General features: G+C 36.8%; 1 protein-coding gene across 1 annotated transcript in view; it reads left to right on the top strand.

Moving 5' to 3' along the window:
• SLC12A2 (solute carrier family 12 member 2) overlaps positions 1-19,947 on the top strand; it is a 99,338-nt gene that overhangs the window by 24,150 nt on the left and 55,241 nt on the right. The window contains exons 2-8 of the mRNA XM_049873243.1: positions 90-209; positions 1,898-1,973; positions 2,356-2,451; positions 12,799-12,938; positions 16,620-16,730; positions 18,252-18,360; positions 19,801-19,928. Of these exons, the coding sequence (XP_049729200.1) occupies positions 90-209; positions 1,898-1,973; positions 2,356-2,451; positions 12,799-12,938; positions 16,620-16,730; positions 18,252-18,360; positions 19,801-19,928 (780 nt within the window). The remainder of the gene's footprint in view (positions 1-89; positions 210-1,897; positions 1,974-2,355; positions 2,452-12,798; positions 12,939-16,619; positions 16,731-18,251; positions 18,361-19,800; positions 19,929-19,947) is intronic.

The raw sequence follows: 19,947 nt of genomic DNA, 5'->3' as shown, positions 1-19,947 counted from the left end.
TTACCCATGTTTATTATGTATGTTTTAATCAGATGATTTTAAATTTCAAATAATTCTTATGTGTAATTCTCATTTCCTTTTCTAACCAGGAACCTTTTGAGGATGGGTTTGCAAACGGGGAGGAAACTACTCCAACAAGAGATGCTGTGGTCACATATACTGTGGAAAGTAAAGGAGTCGTGAAGTTTGGTTGGATCAAGGGTGTGTTAGTAAGTATACTTAGACTTAAATTTAGAGCTACAGCATTTTTACTTATAAAATCTTCCTAATATTCTCATCAGTTCTCAAGAGAACTTTTCCTTTTGAAATGTCTTTTCTGAGTACTATGGAAAACCGAATTAATAATTCATACCTCTTTTGGATATTAAATTCAGTAACAAAAATATGTTTATTAACTTAACCAACTTTAATTAACCAACCTATATTTGATTACCTCTAAATTATATTTTATTACTTCTGTGAAGTCACAAATTGTCACTTTTCAGAAATTAAGTTTGAAGCTATTTTTTTTTTAAATTGATAGGAATATCTAAATTAAAAAAAAAAAAAAAAAACAGCAGAGGATAGAACTGAAATACGCCAGCTTTCTTCCTGCTATCCCATTTTCTTTTGAAAAGAAGTATCTGGTAACTAACAGGCAACAGAATAAAGGAGAATTTTTTTTTCTTAAGTGTTAGAGTTCACTTCAGTAGATAGGTTTAGGTGATTAAGGTGTACATTTACTTCTGTTTTTGTGCATTTGAATAAGCACTAAACTGATTAAAAAAAAATTTTTTTTTTTAACTGATTAGATAGGCTAAATTGATCTCATTGGGACTTTCAAAATATTTGCTTGAGGTATTGGTACTTAGGGAGCAAGTAGTAGGAGGGAAAATCCTAGTTCTAGTAGTAATTGTTTCCTAATCAATAATGTTGAATATAAAGCCCCAGGTAGTAGTATATGTCTATTCTTAGATTTTAGGTATTATAGAGGACTATGATCGCTGTGAGTCGGAATCGACTCAACAGCAACGTGTTTGGTTTTTTATGAGTTATGTTCTTTGTAAGAGCCCTGGTGATGCAGTGGTTAAGTGCTTGGCTGCTAACTCAGACGTCGGTGGTTCGAACCCACCAGCTGCTCCAAAGGTGAAACGTGGCAGTCTGCTTCCGTAAAGATTTACAGCCTTGCAAACCGTATTAGGCAGTTCTCCTCTGTTATGTTTGGTCACTATGAGTCACAATCGATTCCAGAGCTATAGGTTTGGTTGGTGTTGTGTTTTGTGTATGAGCATTATAAATAAAAGTAAAAATAAATTTAGGAAATTGTCTCACATATAGTTTAGATTTTTTAAAAAATGTATGAACGTGGCATTTTATGTTGACGAATATTATGTAATTATATACTTAAATCTGTGGGAATTACATAGAATGAGGATATTATAAAGGAATAATTAAAAAATTAAACTTATGTATGTGCACTGATAAAGGGGAACATGCACTACTCTTTTTTAGGGCTGGGGCCTAAAAATGTTTTTTGTGTCTTTGTTGTTCTATTGCTTTTGCCACCTCAGATAACTGTGACATTTTCTTTTCTTTTTGTCTTTTCAGATACCTAGGGATGGATGGAGGGATGAATGAATGAATAGATAGATGTGTGTGTGTGTATGTGTATATTTATATATGTACACACAAATGTATGTATCTACGTATGAATTTTACCTACATTAGCTCATGTTTAAACTGTCATTAAGCTCTTTCTAAAACTTTAAGAAAATGGCGGGGTAGGAGGTAGCTTTAAAATACTTTTGTAGTTTCAAATGCATGTTATCCTACTTTTGGTTGGTTTAGCATTTACCACTATATCATATCTGATTACTTTTCTTTACATGTGACTTGACCTCACTTTTTTTTCTTCTAGGTACGTTGTATGTTAAATATTTGGGGTGTGATGCTCTTTATTAGATTGTCATGGATTGTGGGTCAAGCTGGAATAGGTAAGTGAAGTTACTGCTTGATTCATTTGAGAATAATGAATAAGCAAAATAGTTGGGTGCATGCCTGAACTCTTAACCTCATAAAATTCAAGCAATTGGAGTCTTTGGAACTGTGTTGTCCTTTGTATCAGATTATCTTAATGTTAATTTTTTTTTCATAACTCAAATTTGATTTTTATAAAATAGGATCAAAAATAAGGTATTTTATACATCGTAACATAAATTTAGTATACAATGGACTGAGGATTTCCAGGTGTGGCAGTTTTAAATAGGAGTATAAGTATTCCGTAGGGTCGCAGTGAGTCAGAATCGACTTGATGGCAACAGGTTTTGTTTTGTTTTTGGTATAAGTTTACTTAGTATTTTTTCTTTTCCCCTAAAGGTCTGTCTGTCCTTGTCATAACAATGGCCACTGTTGTGACAACTATCACAGGATTGTCTACTTCAGCAATAGCTACTAACGGATTTGTAAGAGGAGGTAAGTTCAGTCTTTTCACATCATCATATTAGAAAACTGTTAATACATTGAGATTTAAATCTTATTTCTAATTTTTTTTTTTTTTTACCTTAATGGAAGCAACGTGTCATGCCCACGTAGGCAAGGAAATCACTGCTTAACACTTTCAAACTAGAGCATTGACATAAAATTTTTTATTGATCGATACACACATATATGTGCTTTAAATTGTTCAGGGCATTCAGTGTGTCTATTCCTGAATAATCTTTTTAATTTCTTCACCTGCTTTATCTGTGTGTTCCTTGGCTTGTTTTGTGTATTGCCTGATTTCCTTCCTGATGTCTTGAAGGGTTCTGTATATTAATTTTTTAGTATTCCACATCTGGTAATCCCCGGAAGGCACTTTAATCTAGAAGGTCCCTTGATTCTTTGTTTTGAGAGCTTGTTGAGGCGATCATGGTCTGTTTCTTTATGTGACTTGATATTGACTGTTGTCTCTGAGCCATCTATAAGTTACTGTATTAGTTTATTTTATGTTTGCTTACTGTGTCATAGCTTCTTGCTTTGTTTTGTTTTGATATGCCCAAATGGGTTGCTTGAGTGAGCTAGCTTGATTATTTTCACCTTTGGAGCTCTGACGTCCTGTCCCCAGGTAGCTAGAGCTATTGTCAGGTGTATCAGTCTAGGAGTCCGTTCACTTTTCTTGTATGAATTCAGCTCAGGTGTCCAGGCAGCTGATCATCAAGTGTGTGGTACAGGCTCTGTCCTACAGTCTTAGAGGAGCAGCAGTGATTGGTGTAGGTACTGGTTATCTGGTTGCAGCAGAGGGTCAAACTCTGAACAAGGCAGGGGGCTGAGAATTGTCCCCCACATATCTCTGAGGAAAGTGTGTCCCTGTTCCCTGGAGCGTACAGGTGGGTGGGTTTTGCAGGTGGACCGTGGGCACCCAGTGTTTTTGGTTGTAAGGACTGGGAGGTACCAGTTATCCCTGGACCCCTGTCACGGGTGGCTGGTGGCGTGAGTGGAGCCACCAGTCCTTAGGCCCCTGATGTGGGTAGGTGAGGACCCTGTTTAATAGGCAAAACAGTGTCAAACATCAAACATCCACTTCTGTACCGCACAGCTGAAACAGTTGTAGTTTGCCAGCAAGGGCCTATTCTCCTGAAATAGGCCCACACAGGTCCATTCAGAGGGGAAAGGTACTCAAAGTCCACAGACCATTTATGCCTGGATAGGAGCCGCTTCTGTCCTGAGCTCCCCTGGTTAGTGGAGCTGGCAGATTTTTTTTTCCCCCAGTTGCAAATTATTCTTTCTCCAAGGCCGGGAGGATGGCTCTAGGCACTCAACAGGGCCTATCTCAGGCCCAGGGAAATCAGCTGCTGAAGCTGGCTTGAGGTGGGGTTTGGGGGGCACGGTAAAATATACGTAAGTACTTAGCTTTTGCCAAGAGTGCTGTTCTTCTCTGGTTCCGGAGGTGTGAGTAGGCCGTGTGGCTGGCTGCTTCTCCCTGAGGAAACTGCGGCAGAACGCTAGTACCAGCCTGCCACAGCTGCTCCAGGAATGGTGCCTGAGGGCTCCCCAGGACTCAGGTCCAGTAACTCCTCTCCACTTCTGAACGGCATCTTCCTCCCCTGCCACTCAGTTCGTTTTCTAAGCTTGCCTTTGATGTTCAGGGCTCCTAGCTTGTCATAAATATACTCGTTTTCACTTGTTTTGTCAGACCTTTGTTGTAAGAGGGCTCGCCGGAAGAGTCTGTCTATTCAGCCATCTTGGCTCCGCCTCCCTGTTCAGTGTGTCTGGTAGCAGGAATGGCGCTTTTAGTCACATCTTTCCTACCAGGCCATACTTTATTGTCCTCTCCCAGGCTTCTACCCTAGAACAAGTAATTCGCATCCTGCGTTTGGTCAGCATTTTATAGGTGTAACCTCTTGCCCCTGTGGTTAACACCATTTTACATTGAGGGAAACTGAAGTTGGGAGAGGTGTAGAGTACCTTACCCATGGTCTTGTGTGAGTTACACTTTGGACTCTGAATCAATATGCTTCCTGAACTGTAGTTTTCTTGCTTAGACACCCTGAGGCCTCATATTGAACACCCTGAGGCCTCTTATTATAGTCCACAAGATCTACGTTGTGAGACTTTACCCTCCCCACGGAGAGCAACCAGGAGAATGGACTCAGGACCCCTGAAAGCAAAAAGAGTTCCATATTCTAAACCAAAATTCATTATTGTGCTGGAGTGAGAAGATCTCGGGAGAAAGAAGAGAAAATGTCGGCCAGCCCTTTGAAAAGTCACCATAGCAGGTCAACTGAGAAGAGAATCAACTTGTTCCATCTGCCTTAAGTATTTTGAAGATCCCTATTTGACATTATGTAAACACAGTTTATGCTTTTTTTTACATCAGATCTTTAGAAAGAAGAACGGGGCTAAGCTTTTTACTTCTCCCCATTGTCTTCATCTCTCTCAGAAGGCAGAGGATCCATATCATGATAACCATGGGGAAGCTGGTAGTTCCTATCTGTGTGATCTGTGATGAACATGCATCAGTATTTGCTGTATTTTTATGTATATATGAATCTAGATTCAGGTGTATTGGGGCATAACTTGGGCATGTCCAGTAGAGTTAATCAGAAAACACTCAGAGACTCATTTTGCTTCTTGTGTACTGTGTGCTCCTTGCTTTGTTTCTGTCTGCCACTATTGGGGAATGGAAGTGAGATGAAAATTGTTAGGTATTTGCAGGGAATCTACAAATCATCAAGGAATTTTTCTTTATCCTTAGACTTTAGAATTCAAGTTGTGAGCCTCAAGGGAAATGGGACGAAGCCAATGGCAGCATGACCCCTGGACTGTTTTCCATGTGAATCCAAACTTATGGGAAGTATAGATTTTCCAGGATTATAACCTGAAAGCTATTTTATTTTTCTGTACTCCTGGTAGTTTTTAAATATTGGTTTGCCCAAATAATGAAACCTGTAGAAGAAAAAAGATAGAAGAAAAAAGAAAGTAAATCCTTAATTTAAAGAGATAACCAAATACTAACTGCAAAGCTTTCCTAGAAGGCATTCATTTTTCACATCTCAGTTAGTGAGTTTGGAGACCTGACTAAATCTTTACAGAATATAAACAAGCTGCATCATTTGTAGTGAGTGTCTCCTGTGCCTTCTGGAGATTCTTTCCATGAAAGTAAGCTACCTTTGTCTCCTCTACCTCAGGAACTTGGAGACCCCTTACAGAAATTATTTTGGTATCAAGAAAAATCAGTATTTTCCACATGGGCGAAAGTGTCATGTTGTTGTTAGCTGCTGTCAAGTTGGTCCCTGAGTCATGGTGACCCAATGCACAGGGGAACCAAATGCTGCCTGGCCTAGTGCCGTCCCCATGTCTCTTAGTCATCTAGTGCTGCTATAACAGGAATACCACAAATGAACGGCTTTAACAAACAGAAGTTTGTTTTCTCATAGTTCAGGAGGCTAGAGGTCCAAATTCAGGGTTCCAGCTATTAGGGGAAGGCTTTCTTTCATTGTCAGTTCTGGGGAAAGATCCTTGTAATGAATCTTCCCCTGGTTTAGGAGCTTCTCAGCACAGGGACCCTAGGTCCAAAGGACAGACTCCTCTCCTGATTCTTCATTCTTGGTGGCATGAGGTCCCCCTGTCTCTGTGCTTGGTTTTCTGTTTTATATCTCAGGAGATTGACACAAGATCCAACTTAATCATGTAGATTGCATCCTGCCTCATTAATATACCTGCCTCTAATCTTGCCTCATTAACAGCATAGAGGTAGGATTTACAACACATAGGAAAATCACATCAAATGACAAAATGGTGGACAATCACACAATACTAGGGATCATGGTCTAGCCAGGTTGACACACATTTTAATGGGACACAGTTCAATCCATAACACCGTGATTGGTTGCATATTGGACCATTGTTACCGATAAGGTTTTCAATGATTAATTTTGGAAATAGATCACCAGGCCTTTTTTCCTAGTCCATATTAGTTTGGAAGCTCTGCCGAAACCTGTTGAGCACTATAGCAATACGCGAGCTTCCACCGACAGATGAGTAGTGGCTGTGCGTGAGGAACTTTGACTGGGAATCTGACACACGTGACATTGCCATGAGTCAGAATCGACTCAGTGGCAACTGTCCTTTTTTTTTTTTTTTTTTGTATTACGTGAACTGAGCAATAGAAAGGAAAGGCGCTTAATCACTTTTTGTTTTGGTCTTAGTTAAAAGTAGAGATCAATACACTTTGAAATAAAAACCCAGTTGGTATAAAATTGCAGACAAGTACTTCTGAAAATCTAGAGGCAATGTAAGCCTGCCTATTCCATGTTTAAGATGAAGTTTTATATATTAATTATATTTCAATCAGTCAACAGATAATTGTTGAGCACTTAACTTTGTGATAGCACTGGATATGTGTATGTCAGGTAAGTCTCATGGAGCTTGTATTCAGATAATTAGGCATTATTTTTTTGAGACCTAACTTCCAGGCATGATTCTGTGGTCTTGATGTACGTACCTTATCTTGTTTAATGCAGGATTGCTGTGAGTCACATTTATAATTTGTATGGATTAAGAGAGCAGACTTGAAGCAGTTATACCCATTTTTTTCAGCAAAATTAAGCCTTACGTAGACTCTGGGTGAATTTTTTTAGATGTCTACATCATAATAAGCCAGAATTACCTTTTTTGTACTCCTATCTCTTTTTTTTCTTTTCTGTGAAATAACTGAGGACCTCCTCACTTTCATAGATAGATAAAACCAAACATCAGAAGTGAGAAAAACCTGACATTTTCCCACGTTGTAAGTGACAGAAAATGCTTTCTGTATTGGTGAAATCAAATTATCATTGACTTATCCATTTTTTTGTTTGTTCATTGCAAAGCAAGGCTTCTAAGGTAGAATTCAGCTCCATAGTTCTTTTTAGAGAGATGATTTCTTTGAAATTGTAGCTTTCTTTCAGATCAATGAAATGTTTGAAGCTGTAAAAGGCAGTTATATAATGGTTGTATTATGAAGTTTTATTAGATTTAAACATAGCATTGTGTTTTTGATTCAGTAAAACACTACTTTGTAAGCGTATCAAAAGTAGCTCAAATATGAATCTGGCAGGCAATTGTTTATATATATGTATATATATGTTTTTTGGGGGGGTGGTTTCCTGTGTGTGTTAATTTTTTATTTGGATTTTCTCTCTTATTCAGGGGTGACCTTTCAATTTGCCAATCTTTTGTTTGCTTCCCAAAAGGGTCAGACACAGTGTTAGGACTATTTGTCTTTGTTCTTATATCTTAAGTTTAACTTATTCAGATGATTAGTTGCAGTGGTACAATAGCACCCAATCCTTGTGTGAAGATTCTGTGTTTTTCACCTTGCCTTTCCTTTTTGACTTAATGGCAACAGAATAGAAGAAATTTGCCAAAAGTTAACAGGCAAAGTTCTTATTGTGTACTTGTAAAACAGGCTATTAGACTATGTTTCCTAGAATTATAACTGAAATGGATGTTGGATCCATTGTAAGCCCTTTGCATTCCCAAAGTTGTTGTTCTTCAGAGTTGTACACAGGGTGGCTTTGGATGAACTGTCTAATGGGAGTAAGTAGGTCCTTTGCCACTTTGACAGAGGACTTTGGTGTATTTACCAAATGAACTCTGAACAGAAGTTTCTAAATAGTTTTCTTGCTCATTGGTAAGTTTTACATTTTTGTTATTTTCACCTTTTGATTCCTTCCTCAGTACATCCAACAAAACAAAACATTTATTTTACAAAATTTCCACAGATATCAGATTATGTAGATGATCTTTATTCTATGTGTTGATCATTTCGTAGATGTCTGGACTCAAAGGTTTGCATTTTCCTCTGGTGAGTTATTTAACAACTTTTTCAACGTTTTAGTAGTAGAAATCTTCTTGAATCTTTTGATAAGTTAATATTGAAATCCCTTAAGTGGATGAAGACAGAAGTGTCTGAAATACCATATGAGTATTCCGTATGAGCCAACAAGACCTGTGATTCTTAAGCTCCCACCATTTCCTTCTGTTTCTTTTTTGTGATTGTAAAAGTAATACGTGTATACTATTAAAAATTAAGTTATGGAATAGCTTAAAGACTTAAACGCCCAAATGTCTACTATTTAAACTGTAGAAGTGTTTTCTAAATGTATTGTGTATTTCTCAGATTATTTTCATTTTTAAATTGAAATTTAGCTATAAAATTCACCTTTATTAGTGTACAACTCTGTAAGTTTTGACAAGTACAAGTAGTTGTATAACCATCATCACAATCAGAACTGAACAGTTCAAACACACCAGAAGCTTCTGATGCTGCTTTTTGTAGTCAGTTCCTTTCCCATCTCCAGCCCTTGTCAGTCACTGATCTGTTTTCTATCTCTGTAGTTTTACCTTTTCCAGAACGTTGTAAAAATAGAATCATATCGTGTATATCCTTTTTAGTACTGCTTCTTTCACTTAACAGAATACTTTGAGATTTGTTCATATTGTGTTTATTATTCGATCGTTCCTTTTTATTGCTGAGTATTATTTCATTGCCTAGACATACCAGTTTGTTTATTCATTTTCCATTTGAGGGATATTTGGATTGTTTCCAGTTTTTGGTTTTTACAAACAAAGCCACTGTAATTGTACAGGTTTATTGTGTCAATTTAGGTTTTCATTTTACTCAGGAAAATGCCAAAGAGTGGGATTGCTGGATTAAATGGTATGTGTATGCTTAACTATGTGAGAAACTGCCAGACTTTTTCCCCAAAACTGTGTCATTATGCATTCCCACCAACAATGTATGAGAGTTGCAAATTATGTGGTTTTATGAATGTTAAAACAACCTGGCATGTGTGAGGAAAAACCCCAGTTGGTCATAGATGGTATCCTTTTTGCTGATGTAATAACCTCGTCAGGTGTAGTCTTTTAGAGTAGTAGGGCTTTGGCGAAACAGTTAGATGCTTGCTATTAGCCAAAAGGTTGGCAGTCTGAACCTAGCTGCTCCACAAAAGAAAGACCTGGTGATTTGTTCCCATAACGATCTGTTCCCTAGCAAATCCTATGGGGTGATATGAGTCGAAAACCGACTTGATGCACCTAACAACAACATTTTGATGTTTTTTAAGAAAGGGAAGACTACTGCAGGATCAGCTCTTAAAACTGGTTGCCTCTAGGAAGCAGGACTGGAATTAAGAAGAAATAGGACAGAGAGCCTTCGCTTTTCGTCTTCTATTATTTGTATAATTTCTAATCAAATTTACATAAAGATTATAGGATCCATATGTAGGAAATATGAATTTTCCCTTAGCATATATACTTTTAATTTCTGCATTTTGCCTATATACAAATTAATCTGTCTGCTTGGTTATATGGTATCAAATCAACATTATTGTTTGGCCCCCCAATATGGTGAAGAAATGAGAGTTTGAAAATGTATACTCTCTTACTCCCTGGTCATTTGGCATCCCAGCCAGTTTAGGAGACTGCACAAAAAGATTTATTTTATTAAATTCAGATATCTTAGATAAGCCCAATTCCTCTCCATTTTTATCCCCACTGAGGAGAAGGAAGAAGTGAGAAGGGAGGGGGAAGGTATTTTTGTTATTCTCTGTCTGATGAAAATGTCAGAATTGACCATCATTCCCAAGGTGCATTTCCCCCTCCTATTCTTCTTCTTAAATACATCTTAGAATCTATTTTCCTTTTCTCCTAAGAGAAAAACTCAGAATTTTTTGAAATCAAAACTTTAAACCACGTAACAAATGAATTCCTTGCTTTTATAGGTACTATTGGCAATATTTCTCATTCTAGATTTTATGTTATCAACTATTGAAACACTGAGTGGTTGACTTGATTTCAGTTAACCTTTCCTCCTGGTTAATTTTCTCATCTACAAAATCAGGGTAAACAATAGTTGTTTTAATTCTTGTTGGTACTGGGATTAAATTAAATAATTTACATGAATTTTGAAAACATATATGTTAAATATAAACTGATATGGCTTTCCAAACGTTTTCCTTGAGATTAATATGATTTAATGTCTTCAGAATTTATTCTAAGATCTTTATATGTCACGCAGTATCATCATAATATGTCGGGAATTTTTAGCATTCAAAAAGATTTCTGGGGAAAATTTTGAGTCATGTTCATCTCATAAAAAAATCACATGAGATTTATATTAAGTGATTCAGATTGCATATATTCCTCCAGGATTTCCAAAATGGTGAAGATTATTAATTGGTAAAGCATATAACTAAGGGAGTTTTACTTGAATGGATTTAAAGTGTAGAATGTTTTGAGAGAATTGGTAGAATTAACTACAAAACCTTTTACAGATATTTTTAAAATGAGATGCACATATGCAGTACTTTGTCAAACCGTAGGATTTTTTGTTGCCTTTGTCTTTTTTTTTTTTAATTGTACTTTAGGTGAAAGCTTACAGAGCAAATTGATTTCTTACTAAATACACATATTGTTTTCTGAGATTGGTTGCCAACCCATGATGTGTCAACACTCTCCCCTTTTTGACCTCAGATTCCCCATTTTCATTCATCAGATTTTCCTGGCCCCTCCTGCCTTCTTGTCCGTGATGCTAGGCTAGTGTGTCTGTTTAGTCTTCTGTACGTGACTGAGCTACATTTGTTTTATGGGCTTGTCTAATCTTTGGCTAAAGGGTGAACCTCAGGACTGACTCCAGTACTGAGTTAAAAGGGTGTCCGGGGGCCATACTCTCAGGAATTTCTCCAGTCTCTGTCAGACCAATAAGTCTGGTCTTTTTTTTGTGAGTTTGAACTTTGTTCTACATTTTTCTCCAGCTCTGTGTGGGACCCTCTATTGTAATCCTTGTCAGAGCAGTCAGTGGTGGTAGCTGGACACCATCTAGCTGTGCTGGATCCAGTCTAGTGGAGGCTGTGGTAGTTATATGGTCCATTAGTCCTTTGGACTAATCTTTGCCTTGTGTCTTTGGTTTTCTTCATTCTCCCTTGTGCCAGACGGGTTTAGACCATTGGAGTATCTTAGATGACCACTCAAAAGCTTTTAAGACCCCAGATGCTACTCACCAAAGTAGAATGTAGAATATTTCCTTTATAAAGTATGTTTTCTTTTTTTTAAAGTGTGTTATGCCAGTTGAGCTAGGTGTCCCCCAAGACCATGGTCCACGGCCCTCAGTCCTGTAAATTGGTCCCTCAGGGAGTTTGGATGTGTCTGTGAAGCTTCTGTGACTTTGCCTTGGTCAGGTTGTGCTGACTTCCCCAGTATTGTGTACTGTCTTACCCTTCACCGAAGTTACCACCTATGTATTGTCTGTTTAGTGTTTTTCCATCCCTTCCCCTTCCCTCCCTCAAATCCATCAAAGATTGTTTCTTTCTACATGTAAACCTTTTCATGAGTTTTTGTAGTAGTGGTCTCATACAATGTTTTTCCTATGTGACTGACTTATTTCACTCAGCATAATTTTTTTTTAATGTCCTCTAGATTCATCCATGTTGTGAGATGTTTCACAGATTCATCATTGTCCTTTATCGTTGTGTAGTATTCCATTGTGTATGTACCATAGTTCGTTTGTGCATTCACCTGTTGATGGGCATTTAAGTTGTTTCCATTGTTTTGTTATTGTAAATAATGCCCCAATGAACAGGGATGTATGTATGTCTTTTCGTGCATTTGTCTTCTTTATACTGGAAGACCAGTAGAAACAAATATTGAACTCTTTAGTGGTTTTTCATTATAAAGTGTTAAGAATTAGGTATTTCATTAGTATCTAGAAAAATGTATATAACTTTATGGTATTATTGAAATTAAGTTTATGACCTAGCAGGGTTTATTAGAATACAGATATGTCTGTTTGCAATGCCAGTGTATGCTGTTCTTAGCAGTTCATTGTGAAACTTTATTTTTTGCCTAGTCTTCACATTACCAGCAAATTACCATACTAATGTAACTGAAATCATATCAACTGTGATGTTAAAGGCTACATTAGTGTTAAAAATATTATTTAGAAAACTGCTGGGAAATGGTCTTTGTATCTGTGACTATGAGGAAGAACCTAATTAGTTGTTGCCCGTTTTAATCTGAACTTTAGGAGAGAAAATTAGGATTTAAAAATCAGGGTGGTATTATATTAGATACGGGGAGAATTCTCTGGATGTTGAAAGCTTAATGAAATGTGTTGTGAAGTATTCTGTTTGGGATGTTTTCTTCCTGAAAATATGCTCACCCACTTGCCTATTAATTTAACTGCCATATTTATTGTAGGCATCTGCTTTGTGATCTCTTTTGTGGAATTAAACATTTCAAAATAAGGTTGGTGTTTTAAATCCTAATTTCAGTACTTTTCTTCTTTTTTTTTTTTTTTAGGAGGGGCATATTATTTAATATCTAGAAGTCTAGGGCCTGAATTTGGTGGTGCAATTGGCCTGATCTTCGCTTTTGCTAATGCTGTTGCAGTTGCTATGTATGTGGTTGGATTTGCAGAAACTGTGGTGGAGTTGCTTAAGGTAATTCACTTTTCTTTGAGCCATTCATTCACCAAATTTTTGTTCAGGTCTATGTGGCAGTCACTCTATTAAGTGCTTACAAAGCAGTGAGGTGCAAGAAATTTGTTCTTAAAGATGTTTAGTGGGGGACATAGACAACGAAACACATTATTATGGAATATGATAAGTTGGTAAATATAGGAGGCCTTTGCAGCACAGAGGGGGCAAGCATTTAACTTATTATTCAGGAATGGAGGTGTTTAGGAGCGTCAGTGAAGGGTTCTTTAAGGAAGGGAGTCTAGGCAGTAGTAGGCAGATGTTGAGAAGTGATGGACTAGGGTAGGAGGGGAAAAGGGAAGTAAAGGAAACAAAAACTTGGAAGTGGTAGAATATAGTGTCTTAGGGAAACTAAATACTTCAGTATGGCTGGATCACAAAGAGGCAAGATTAAGTCAGGAAGGACCTTGTTTGCAGTTTAATAAGTTTGTCTTTTTTTTTTTTTTTTGCCATTTTAACCATTTTAAAGTGTAAAATTTATGGGTCTTATCTTGGTTGGCATTAAGGACCGTGACATAATCAGATTTGGGCCCTAGAGAAGTATCTGACCACAGTATGGAGAATGAATTTGAGAAATCACAACTGAAGACAGCGATCATTTAAAGGTAGCTGTCCTGAGGGAAGAGATGGTAACTTAAAACAGTGGCCAGCAGAGCTAGAAAGGTATGGATGAATTTGAGAGATTTTAAAGAAGTTGAACAAGTAGAACTTGATAATTGATTAGTTTGGGGAATTAGAGAAAGAAGAAAGTTATCAGTTTATATACAGGTTTCTGACTTCAACATTTAGGTAGAAGGTAATGCTATTTATTGTGAGCCAGAGCACGCAGTTTAGTTTTAGATGTGCTCATTTAAGGAACCAAGGTTATATCCAAGGGGAAATGGCTGGAAGGGCAGTTGTTATACTGCTCTGGAGTTCACAAGAGAACGTAGTTGAAGAGACAAAATCAAGAGTCATTGGGATGTATGTAATTAAAGCAGTAGGAGTGAAATAGGGTTCCTCAGTATGAATAGATGAGAAGAACCTTGATCACTGTAATTGTTCACGTTAGGTTAGATTGTAACTTTTCTTTTATAGTAGTACATGGTATGTTAAACGAAAACCACCAAACCCATTGCCATCGAGTCCGACTCGTAGGGTTTTCAAGGCCGTAATCTTTATAGAAGGAGACTGCCATGTCTTTCTTCCATGGAGTGACTGGTGGGTTTGAGCAGCCATATGCTTTAACCATTGTACCACCAGGACTTCTTTGTACTACGTTAAAAAAAAGCATTACCACCATTGCCACTGAGTCAATTCCAACTCACAGTGACCCTCTAGGACAGAGTATAACTGCCCCATAGGGTTTCCAGGAAGCAGCTGGTGGGTTCAAACTGCTCATCTTTTGGTTAGCAGTCTGAGCTCTTAACCACTTCACCACCAGGCCTCTTGCAGTACATTAGGAAGTATAGTATCTGAAAAGGACTGATACCTACATTGGTATTGACCTTTACTTGTGTAGGCCAAAGTGCTTTTGAAAATTAAGGGTCCTCTCAAAGCAATCATTGTTCAGTTTAGTATGTTTTTGTTTGAGATTCTAAGTTTAATGTTTACTTTGCCAGCTATCACCATTGTATTTAATTAGGGTTTAAAAATGTTTTTGTTTCATGCGATATTAAGAGGGATTTAACTAAATTCAAACCAAGTACTTAAAACTAGATTTGATACATAAAATATGGAGCTACAGCTGTAGTGTGTAGTGATCAGTGAATCTAAAAGCCAGTCAATAGATATATATTTATACTACTACTGTTGTTTTTTCTTCTGAAAGTAATTTTCAGATACGATTATCCAAATGCTGTAGAACCGGGAAATGGTTTTTCCTGCTATGCAGTAGGCTTTCTGTATCCGTGAATTCTGCTTCCGTAGATTCAGCTGACTATGGATTGAAGATATTTGGGGGGGGCGGCGGGCAGGGGGGATAGGGAGGAGAAAGTTCCAAAAGCCACTTGTGCTGAATCCATGCAAATGAAATGATGTATAGGCATCCCCTGCTGTAGCCTCCGCCATTTCACAGATCCTTAGTCTCTCTCCAGCACTCCTGGTTTGACCATTGTTTGCCTTGAGTCATTCACTAGTTGTGTTCACCCTTTGTTTCTGTGAAAAAATGGCTCCTAAAAAGCAGTTCAGTGGTCAAAGCAGTCCCTCAAAGGCTAAGTGTGAGGTGGTTGAGGAGAGGGAGAGGAAGGAGTTTAAGGCTAGTAAGGGATGGCTGGCTACTATGTAAAGCGCTGCAGCCTCAAGAACTTAAAGATGATGGGAGAATAGGCATTGGCTGATGCCCAGGCAGCATCAGCGTTCCCAGAAGACTCAAAAAACTCAGAGAAAAGAAAGGCTGCCTTCCAGAGCAAGTCTTTAATTGTGATGAAACAACTATTTACATATCATTTACATTATATTAGGTATTATAAGTAATCTAGAGATGATTTAAAGTACATGGGGAGGATGTGCTTATATGCAAATATTCTGCCATTTTACATAAGGCACTTGAGCATCGTGGATTTTGGTATCTGCTGGGGCTCCTGGAACCAGTGCCCTGTGGATACTGAAGGCCGACTATATTACATTTGTCTGGCAAGAATATCTTTAGATCTGAATTAATTTTTTTCCTAGTTTTTGTACTAAGCTCATTTATCTGGAATTCAAACAGATTTTTTTCTTTCTTGTAGTTGACTTTTACGAAAGATTTTTTAAAAAAACATTAGTAAAATTACTTTTTATTTGTAAAACAATTATAAGTTCCACTTTCTTAAGTCATAATATGGCACAGTCATCCTGAGTTATCAAAAAGATGAAAATATTTGTTACAGTGCATGTTCTGCCTTTGATTACATTATTTGAAAGTAATAGTTCATACATAGCTATTTTACTTGTTAGTTGACTAGAATGTCACAGTCCTTAACTATTTTGATCTAAACAGGAGCTTTAAAAAAAGTCATTGATAATTAAACTACAAATAATTTTGCTCATAGAATGAGAACAGTGTTTTTAGACAACAGCACGAAGGTTAATCAGTTTTCCTTATGCAACATAAAAGAACCATTAAGAACAGAGTTCCCCAATCACAATGGATACAAAGTATATTTCTGCCTCTTAACTTTATAGAATCCTAGCTATCAGAACTACTTAGTCATACTATGATTTTTCTTTTTATTTGCTTACTTTAAATAGCAGTATTAATAATTTGATCTTATTTTTTGTTGTCATCAGATATTTGAATGACACCTCAGTAGTTAAGTGGTAATTAACTACGTCCTTTTCTTTAGATCTTCCTGTTGGTGGCCCAGAGGTTAGGTGCTTGGCTGTTAACCAAAAGGTTGGCGATTCGAACCCACCAGCTGCACCGCAGGCGAAAGATGTGGCAGTCTGCTTCTGTAAAGATTTACAGCCTTGGAAATCTTGTGGGACAGTTCTATTCTGTCCTACAGAGTTGCTATGAGGCGTAAGAGACTTGACATACTTGGTTTATTCCAATTCATTAAATAAGCATTTATTCATCTTCTACATTTAAGGTGCTGTCATACTTCTAAAATGTTTCAGAAAGAATTAAAGAGTTATGTAAAATAACTACTATTGCACGTTAAATTTGTAATTTTCTTTTTCCAGGAACATTCCATACTTATGATAGATGAAATCAATGATATCCGAATTATTGGAGCGATTACAGTGGTGATCCTTTTAGGTATCTCAGTAGCTGGAATGGAATGGGAAGCAAAAGTAAGTGATGATAGGAACATCTGTAGGTATCTAATATGTGAGCTTAAAGAGCTATGTTTGGGGAATGATCTAAAGTGTGGTGATATTTTCAGATTCCTGTGATTCCTAAGTAGCCATTTTCACACAAGTTTATGTATAAGGTTTTTCTGTATTTAACAAGATGGGGAGTATTTGGAGATAAGTCAGTCAGTCTAGGATCCAGTTAAACACAGTACTTCTAAATTTTGAACTTTCCACCTCTCCACCCGGTTCTTGATTTGCACTTACCTAGAAATGCTCAGGTCGGTATATTAGGTAGTCCAAATGAAACTGCTGGCTTTGTAATTTATTTAGAAGGTCAATTTAAAAATAAATACGGGCACGTAAACTGAAGGGTAATACCCATGTGAGGCTGCTCTTACTCCTTGCTATTGAAATATGAGAAGTCATGGGTACCAAAGCCAGTGCCACTGTTTCTAGGAAAAAATGCTAAAGTCATATGTTAACTCCACAAAATGTTTCCCAAAAGCTCCCCCAAAATAAAACGTTTCCATATCTTTGAAAGTTAGAGGATGCTACAGCATAGCTCTCGTTTCCTGAGTAGTGGATATCCACAAAGATCCTACTGAAGAACTCAAAAGCTCCAAGTTTCCTAGGTTTACTTTAGTAGATCATCTAAAAATCACGTATCTGTATTATTTATGTTTATGAGCTATGACATAATATTTACCTAACCAAAAATTCAGGACAGTCTGAAAGAATAATTTTTGCACGTTATTTATTTTAAAGTACATAAGTGTAGAATTAAATCATTTATTTATATGTTTAACAAATTTCTTTATTGAAAGAACAAAATTTCATACTACCTGGGGCACGATTAGCATATAAGTAGTTCTTACTCCCACAGGGTCTAGCTTTTCATGAGTGTCTGTTCAGGTTTATTGGAAAGAGTGGAGGAGGGGCATTGGTAGTTCTAATAAAAAAAAAAAAAAAATTTTTTTTTTACTAATAGATTGTTCTTTTTTACCAATCCCATTGCCTTTTGAATTTCCCAACAGGTATTGTCCTTCGCTTCCATAGCTTTTCTTCTTCTCCCCCCTTTCCTGGAGCATTTACATGTTCAAAATTATATTTGCACCTGGTATAAAACCTGTGTTTGTGGCTAATATGCTCTCATGTCAAGATCATAGTGGTGAGGTGGAAGGGGTAGGGAAGAATGATGTAGGATGAAAAACCTACAGTGTTTATGTATTTACAGTGATGCTTTATGGTTGTGGAAGGACACGCGTGTCTCCAAGTCATTGCAAAAATATCAGCCTACTTTTGTATCTATTTTTTTTTCCCCAGGGTATTGGACACTCTAGGATAGTTCTTTAGAAGTGTTCATTTAACAAAAAGTTTTTAAACATTTACTTTGTAATTGGCACTGCTTGAGGGAAAAAACAGAAATCCTTTCACTCGTGGAAGTTATATTCTAGTGGAACTGGATCAATGTATGGGCACAAGATACTTGATTTTTATTTTTAATGTTTAAAATTTCAGGCTCAAATTGTTCTTTTGGTGATTCTACTACTTGCTATTGCCGATTTCGTCATAGGAACATTTATCCCATTGGAAAGCAAGAAGCCCAAAGGTTTCTTTGGTTATAAATGTAAGTAAAAAAGAGAACATGTATGTTTTAAGGTTCATATTTTAGCATTTTATTATTCAGTAGAAGCTAATCTTCACTCATTGCTGTAAAAATCTTAAAAGTCATGGATACTAAAGCATTTTTCTTCCCAATTTTATTGTGGTGAAATACATATAACAAAAAGTTTTCCATTTTGTCCATTTAAATGTACAATTCAGTGACATTAATTACATTCACCATATTGTGCCACAGTCACCACCATTATTTCCAAAAGTTTCTCATCACCCCAAACAGAAACTCAGTACCCCTTAAAGCAATCATTTCCCATTCCTTGGTAATCACTAATAAACTTTGGTTTCTACGCATTTGCCTGTTATATTTCATATAAATAGGATCATACAATACTTGCCCCTTTGTATCAGACTTACATGTTCACTCAGCATAATGTTTTAAAGATTGATCTATGTCATAGCATGTATCAGAACTTCATTTCTCTTTATTGCTAGATAATATTCCACTCTCTATTTTTTTTTTTTTTAATCTGTATATACCACATTTTGTTTATCCATTCATCTGTTGATGGACACCTGGGGTACCAAAGCATTTTATAATTAAATTTATTACATTTAAATATGTTGCAATTGAGTTTGGTCTGGTGACTCATACTAATATACAATTTAGTTTTGTCTCTATGTATGCTGTAGAATTGGAATAAAAATCACTTTTATTTACATTTTCCATTTTGCATTCTTGGCAACAGAAGGTGGCAGGTCCAAACTCCTATAAGTTTTTGGGAAGCTGACCCCTGCTGATCTCTCCAATTGCATTTCATTTGCCCCATCACTAACAGCTTGGCCTTCATTTACTTTCTCAAAAGAGCTAAATTTTTCTTATCTCAGGGCCTTTATGTTGTTTGTTATTCCTGGTATATTCTTTTCCTTGGATCATCACGTGGCTGATTCTAGCTCAGTATGAGTCTCAGCTTATATGTTATCTCATTAATTCTATGTCTTTAGCCTTCTCTAGCTCCATTAAGTTAAATTCTCCCTCTTATTCTTTATCACAAAACCCCATTTTTGTCAATACATTTATTGATTGCTATTTTTTTTTTTTATCTGTTACCGAACCCATTGCTGTTGAGTCGATTCCAACACATCAAGCAAGACCCTACAGGACAGTAGAACTGCCTCATAGGGGGTTTCCAGGGAGCGGCTGGTAGATTCAAACTGCCAGCCTTTTGGTTAACAGCCAAGCTCTTAACCACTATTCCACCAGGGGTGCATATAAGAAAAGGCCAGCACTAATACTTGGCTGTAATATTTACCACTCCATAACTATAAAAATTTATCGATGATGAATTGAAGTCGAGCATAGTATATACCAGTCAGTTACTCTAAAACTAATTTACTGTGGTCTAAATTTGGTGTCTATTAATTGCCAAAAATATTTTGTTCTCTACAGCAGAAATATTTAATGAGAACTTCGGACCAGATTTTCGAGATGAAGAGACTTTCTTTTCTGTATTTGCTATCTTTTTTCCTGCTGCAACTGGTATTCTGGCTGGAGCAAATATCTCAGGTGACCTTGCAGTAAGTATTATAAAGCACT

This window comes from Elephas maximus, chromosome 2, assembly GCF_024166365.1.
Source record: "Elephas maximus indicus isolate mEleMax1 chromosome 2, mEleMax1 primary haplotype, whole genome shotgun sequence".
Taxonomy (NCBI): Eukaryota; Metazoa; Chordata; class Mammalia; order Proboscidea; family Elephantidae; genus Elephas; species Elephas maximus.
Note: the sequence above shows the minus strand (reverse complement) of the source record. Positions and strands in the feature narration are given on the sequence as shown.